Raw genomic sequence first — 7,617 nt, forward strand, 5'->3', positions numbered from 1 at the left:
GGAAGAGGGCCGACTGAGGCGTCGTAGCTTGGGCCGTGAAAGGCAGCGATCGATTGCCGTTCCTTCTCCGGATTCACTACCGCCCTGTGCTCGATGCTCTTGTACTTCCCATTGGTGTATATCTGTTGTATAAGAGAGAGCAAAAGAAAAAGAAAAAAGAAAAAAGAAAATTAATTACAGCTCGGGAATATTCTACAGCCTTTTTCCTATTTTAACTCAGAATTGCGGAAGGTAATTTCAGTTATTATCCCTCGATTGACTCCTCTCAATGACTAATATCGTCTCCCTAAAGTTATGCCATCATATTCTCCTCTCAATGACTAATATCGCCTTCTATTAGGTTGCTCTTGATTTCTCTCTTATCCGGTTCTACATGAAGAAATTCTACCATGCAACATCATCGGCTTGCCATGACTGTTGTGTTGTGACTCAAATACTCAATCTGATATTTTCTGTAAAGGCTGCAGCCAATAGGAGTCCGTTGTCTTCTGGGAGTGTGGAATAATTATATGAATTCAAATTCCCATTTTGATAAGGATAAACAATTCATATTGTGGGCTTGGACTCTTATTGGGGCTCAAAACATGTGGACTTCTATTCCCACCAAAACTCCTATTCCGTAGGTAGCAAGGAGTTTTGGGTCTTCAAGACTATATCTGTACATTCTTTCAAGCCAATTATAATCGTCGATCTATAGAGCACCAATTAAGAAGAGAAAGTTTGTGAAACTTATTTAATATTCTTTCCTCTTTTATTCCTTTATTTGAGAGAGTTGTATTAAGCTTGTAAGATGTTATTAGGGATAGGGTGATTGAGAGATCTCCACATTATATTTCTCACAATTTAGTAAAGTTACTCTCTTTTTTCACTCGTGGAAGTAACCTATAAGCTGAACCACATAAATCTGTGTGTTCTTGTGTACTTGATATATCTTGTGCTTTCGTGTGATTGATATTAGTTTATCCAGGGGATTTTGTCATAACAAATTGGTATTAGAGCCCTCAGTTATCGATTGGACAAGAAAATGACGACAACCACTATGAAGTGAGATATCGAGAAGTTTGATGTCAATATTGGTTTTAGACTTTGGCAAGTTAGGATGAATGTCGTGCTAACACAGAATGTATTGAAGAAAGCTTTGTTTGGGAAGTCGAAGAAACCAACTAGCATGATGGAGGAAGATTGAAATGATTTGGATGATAAAGCTCTCACAATGATCTAGTTATGTTTGACAAACAAAGTTTTTCAAAAAGTTCTTACGGAGAAGACAACCGCTAATTTGTGGTCTAAGTTGGAGGATTTATATTTGACGAAGTTACTCACTAATCGCGTCCTATTGAAGCAATGTTTATACATACTTCGAATGTCGGAAGAAACACCGATTAAATCTCATATTAGTGAATTTAATTCTACGATTACAGATTTGAGTAAGGTTGATGTTAAGATCGATGATGAAGATCAAGCATTATTATTATTGTGTTCTTTGCCACATTCCTACAAGCACTTCAGGGATACTATGATTTACGATCGAGATTGTATTGACATCAAGAATGTCAAAGAGAAGTTGTTGAATAAGGAGAAGATCGATAAAAAGTTAACCACAAGCAAAAGTAGCGATAAAGCTAATAGCATGTTTTTTCGAGGAAGATCAAAAGAAAGGGGCTTTGAAGGTAATAGGTATACGTCGAAGCACAGGAATTTGACCTGCAGATATTACAAGAAGAAAGAGCACATTAAGACCAATTGTTACAAGTTGAAGAACAAGAAGAAACAAGAAGAATATGAAGCAAAACTAAAGGATGACTCCGCTAAAGTTGGTATTGCTGAAGATGTGATTTTGTTGATTACCGATGATAAAATCAAGAGCATTGAAAATAGAATTTTGGATTCGGCCTATGATATGTGTCCTAATTGGGACATGTTTACCACTTATGAAGCTATTCATAGTGGAGTTCTCACGGGAAATAACGTCTCATGTAAAACTGTTGGGATAAACACCATTCAGATTAAGATGCATGATGGAGTCATTAGGACTTTGACTGATGTTAGGTATGTTCCAGGTTTAAGAAAGAATCTCATCTCTTTAGGCACTCTTGATAGTATTGGGTGTAATTTATAGGTGAAAGTGGAGTTGTTAGGATTACAAAAGGCTCTCTTGCAGTTATGAAAGGAAAGAAGATTGACATCTTGTATATTTTATAGGGTTCTACCGTTATAGGTTCGACAACAGTTGCATCATCGATATCAGAAGCTGATACTACTAAATTATGACATATGAGATTTGGTCATATGACTGAGAGTAGATTCATTGAGTCGAGCAAGAAGCATCTTTTGTGTGGACAGAGTATATAAAAATTAGGATTCTGCGAGCATCACATCTTTAAAAAGCAGAAAGAAGTCAGCTTCAGTATGGTAATGCATCGAGCTAAAGATATTTTGGATTATATTCATTCATATCCTTAGAGACCTTCTCAAGATGTCCCGAATAGTGGTAATTCGAGATATTTGTTGATCTTCATTGATGACTACTATGGGAAGGTTTGGATCTATTTTTCGAGACATAAAGATGAAGTGTTTGTCACTTTCAACTAGTAGGAGTCTTTGATTAAGAAGCAGACTGGGAGGCTGATTAAGAGGCTTGGAACTGATAATGACCTTGAGTTTGTGGAGGAGAATTTAATGAGTTCTGCAAGAAGGAGGGAATTGTTAGACATCACATGGTCCCTTACACACCGCAATAGAATGAGGTGGCAGAATGTATGAACAGAGCCTTGGAGAAAGCTTGTTATATGTTGTTCAATATAGGTTTAGATAGGGAATACTAGGCAGAAGCGATGAATACGGCTTGTTACTTAGTGAATCAGTTGCCATCTACTGCTATCGGTTGTAAAACTCTAGAGGAGATTTAGTCCGGTAAGCCTGTGGATTATTTTAATTTTAGAATATTTGATTGCACTGCATATGCGCATGTCAGTCAAGGGAAACTTGAGCCTCGAGTGAAGAAATACATATTCCTAGGTTATGCATTGGATGTTAAGAATTTGAGGTTATGGTGTCCTAATCTGAAATCTTCTAATATTATTATCAGTCGTGATGTTACCTTTGATGAATATGCTATTCCACCAAAAATGATCATTAATTTCAGATGATAAGGCGCACACTACAGGACAAAAGATGAAGTTAGAAATTTGTGATTCAGCTCTTCAACATGATAAGACTTCACGAGTTCAACAGCTAGACCTCGTTCAAGTAGATAAAACACCTCAGCAGTTGTAGGAAGATCATGAATACACTATTGCCAGAGATCAGTCTAGATGAGATATTCCACCACTGCAAAGATACGAAGATACAGTAGCTTATATATTACCGGTTGACAATTTTATGCCCTTCAGCTATTCAGGAGGTACTTCAGGTGATGACTTCGCTAAGAGTTACGGTTGTCGTACGGACAATTCAGTCGATTTGTTGAGGAGGCCTCTTTCAATTGGCAGAGCTTAGACTTGATCGATATGTGTCTCACTTAAATGCTCTGCGGGGCTATTGAAGAAGTGCAGTAATTTAGCTTTCTGAATTGAGAATTTTTTGACGCATTTGAGTCAAGATGGAAATTTGTTGTGTTGTGACTCAAATACTCAATCTGAAATTTTTTGAGGCTGCAGTTAGTAGGAGTCCGTTCTCTTGTGAAAGTGTGGAAAATTATATGAATTCAAATTCTTGTTTTGACATGGATAAGCAATTCATATTGTGGACTTGGACTCTTATTGGGTTTTAGAACATGTAGACTTCTATTCCTACTAGAACTTCTATTCCGTAGATAGCAAGGAGTTTGGGTCTTCAAGGCTATATATATATAGTTTTTCAAGCCAATTATAATAATCAATCTACAGAGCACCAATCAAGAAGAAAGAGTTATCTTGTGAAGCCTATTTGATATTTTTCTCTTTTGTTTCTTTATTTGAGAGAGTTGTATTGGGCTTGCATTTGTAAGGTGTTGTTAGGGATAAAATGATTGAAAGATCTCCATATTACATTCATCACAAATTAGTAAAGCTATTCTTCTCATTCACCCGTGGAAGTAGGCTATAAACTGAACTACGTATATCTATGTGTTCTTGTGTCCTCGATATATTTTGTGCTTTCGTGTGACTGATATTAGTTTATCCTGGGGATTTTGTCATAACAATGACTCTGCTTATGCTTCTTGTCCTATTTCAAGATATTCCACAATTGGCCATCACACCTTTCTTTGTACTAATCCAAGTTGGTGGAAATCAAACAAGTAATAAACTCTATCTCACTCAGATATATGCAAACTTATTTATACTTTCTACTCTCCGGTCGAGGGGGAGTGGGAGTGTTGAAGAAATCCAATATTGTTGTAACCGGTTCCTATTTAGGGCATTTGACTGCAATTAATTCTATCTTATTACACCCGAACCTATATTTATCACCTTGACAGTTAATAAAATCCTCCCACTCTCTTCTACGTTTTAATCTATAGGATATAAAAGTTAGAACCTCACTTGCCACAAATTTGTAAAGCGGATTTAAAAAGGAGATACCTCTCTATGAGTCTAGATTTCGCCCCATTAAAGGGCCCTCGACTGGCAGAGGCATGCTATAAAAAAAAAATACTATAACCATCTACCCTCACCAAAACTTCAGGGTTTTGGTGCTGTGGCTGGGTGCTTCGATAGCTATTGCACGACGGCCACCAATACAGAATTTTATACTCTTAACCTACAGTTTTATTAATATATCATTCAGTGAAAATCTTGATATTCATTATTTTTGCAACCACTGTATAGTATACTCTTTGTGATCCTTTGATGGTTTCAATTTCACAGGCTAAATAAAGATTTCTTACCTCAAGGATATCACCTATATTGACGATGAAAGCACCAGGGATCGGTTTGATCGGGAGCCACCCTCCATTTCTCTTGATTTGGAGCCCCTCCACTTGGTTGACTTGAAGGAGCAATGTCAAACCTGTTGAGTCAGAGTGAGGTGATATGCCTAGCACTTTGTTGGCGAGAGGACATGGTGGGTAGTAGTTCATATTCACAGACTGGACTCCGTTATCGAACAACTCGGTAAACTCTTCTGCACAGAGACCTAAATTCTTGGCCATTGATCCTAGTAAGAAATCCGCAACCTTCTTCAACTCAGCCGAGTACTTATCCAATGTATCCCTGCAGGTAGAGTCCATGAATATCTCCGAAGATATATAAGACAGTTGGCAAGAAGAGCAAATATGCGTGTAACTGCGCCTAATAAGATTAATCACGATACGATGTAAATGCAGTTCATTTGCTGAACAGTTTTACCGAAATGATGCAGGATTCTTTGGCCAAAATCTCATGCTCCTGAAACCGAGTGGTCGTGTTCTGAGGAAAAACATATCTGCCCAGTCCAATTTCTGCTCCTCTGAGACAACAAATGCATGGCCGTAGCCTTCCATGCTATCAGGCAACTGCGCATATGCTTTCTTTTCCTCTATGGGCAACTGGAAAAATTCTTCAATGTCAGCCTTCAATGATTCGATCACATCATCGGGCACTCCATGATTTATAAGCTGAAAATGTCAACGTGATGAATTAAGAATCGTAACCAGTCATATTTTGAAACATTCAGATGCGACTAAAGAAAATGTTAGAGAAATTAATCAAAGGCATGTAGAAAAAGAGAATTTTTGTAACATGTACAAATAAATCATGTTAAAACAGAATAATACAAGTTCCAGAGTGTGCAGAACAGATATTGATCGATGAATAAATCTTCTCTGCACCTCTATTTATGACATAGGAGAATAATTTTCTTTGGTACCTCAAAGAAAAATATCCATCGAAATGTTATCTTTAAATGACACATATCATAACCAAATCATCTAGAAAGCTAGAGATCAAATCTTCACTCTCATTTTCACCTGCGAAGTGCTACACATCTAGACTACCAGTAATACATGCTTAATCCACCACACAGATCATAGCTTATAATTTTTATTATGTAACTAGCAATAGGAGAAGATTTAATATAGAGTGCTTATTTGCTAATGTAAGAAGTCACAGATCAAACCCCACTCCTCACACGCAAATTTCAGCATGGCGGCCTCAGCTTCGGAGGATTCAAGATCCTGAAGTCTCCCAAGGTTGATGACCGGGATCTCATCGACAATAGTACCATGAAAGCCAGCCTCAACATCAGATCTCATGTACCTTTGAGGAATCTCAGTTGGGTCCTTTGAAGAAGCAGCAAGAGCCTGTACATTTTCAACTGGCAGAGATCTACCTAACTTCTGCAACGGATTCAGGTCATCATTTCCCGACTCTAGCTCCATTCCCTAACTCTGGGTATCACATCCAAAAGAGCTGACCAATCTCTCTTATATTATCAATTCGTATAATAATAGCGTCAATGCCGAGAACAATATTATATGTCAACTAGAACCATCAAGCCATGTGGAACCTTATGATAGACCTTTCATTAATTAAGCCATGCGGAAACCTGCGGGAACAAAAAACAATAAAAGAAGAAGAGGGTGCATAAAAGTTTATCATCAAACTTTCATCCATTATTTACAGAATCTTCACAAAGAGATGATGTTTTGCATTTTTTTTTTGCGGTTCAATGCTGTTTATACTACAATTTCTACAGTTTACTGAAGTCGCCTACAGTAGCTATAAACTGTTGTTGTGGATCCAGCCCAATCGGGACCCACAAAGACTAGGTCAAATTTCTTGAATCATATTAAGAAAAGAATTTAGATAAAATTTCTTTATTGAAGGAATTTGGGCACATGTAGGGGTGCATTCGGTCCGGATACGGCTCGGATATGATGCTTACCATATCCATATCCGCTTACCTATCTCGGATACGGATACGAATATACCTTGGCAAGAAAAATTCAAATCAATATCCGCTAAAATCGGATACGGTTACGGATATAGATACAAATATATAAGGATGCATACTGATACAAAACGAATATGAGAAAATTAGATAGTATTGAGAAAAATATAGTTCATGTGATACAAAAAAGTTTGTTAGTATATTCATTATAACTGAAAAGCTAAGATTAGACATCTTGATCATCAAAATTAACCACAAATCCATAATCTAAGAATCGAAATTATTGTAGGAGTATGACTAATATGTATTCAGATATTTCGGATAAGGATACAAATATTTCACTACAATACTATATTTGTAACCATATCCTATCAATTATACATTTGAATAACTATATTCGTATCCTAACGGATACATTTACTAATATTTCCTCGGCTATGGATACAGTTTAGCACCTCTACACATGGGTGACATCACATAGAGATTGATTTTTCGGAGCAACAGAAACCCAAGAGAAATTTGGGGTCGCGCGAATTTCGAGAGGAGAGAGAAAATTTGAGATTACGGATAGCTCGGTTGTCCGATTACGGTGATTCAAACACCGTTATCTTTACAATGAAAATACTGTCAATGATATGATGTTAGTTTCTCCACGGGTGTTGGAGATTTGTGCTGAGATAGGTTTTAGAGTTTTGATGCCCTAGAGGTAACACTGTATTTTTATTTTGTAATTTGATCCTCAAGTTTGGATATAACTTTGAAAGATTA

General features: G+C 37.0%; 1 protein-coding gene across 1 annotated transcript; it reads right to left on the reverse strand.

Moving 5' to 3' along the window:
* On the reverse strand, positions 6–6,500 carry LOC109837466 (S-norcoclaurine synthase 1-like; the record flags this gene model as incomplete). The annotated part of the gene is made up of 4 exons (XM_020405725.1): positions 6,072–6,500; positions 5,328–5,582; positions 4,868–5,192; positions 6–122 (listed from the first exon to the last, which is right to left on the reverse strand). Coding segments are annotated over exons 1-4 (963 nt in total), but the record flags the coding sequence as incomplete, so codon positions are not given.

Source organism: Asparagus officinalis, chromosome 4, assembly GCF_001876935.1.
Source record: "Asparagus officinalis chromosome 4, Aspof.V1, whole genome shotgun sequence".
NCBI classification, from domain to species: domain Eukaryota; kingdom Viridiplantae; phylum Streptophyta; class Magnoliopsida; order Asparagales; family Asparagaceae; genus Asparagus; species Asparagus officinalis.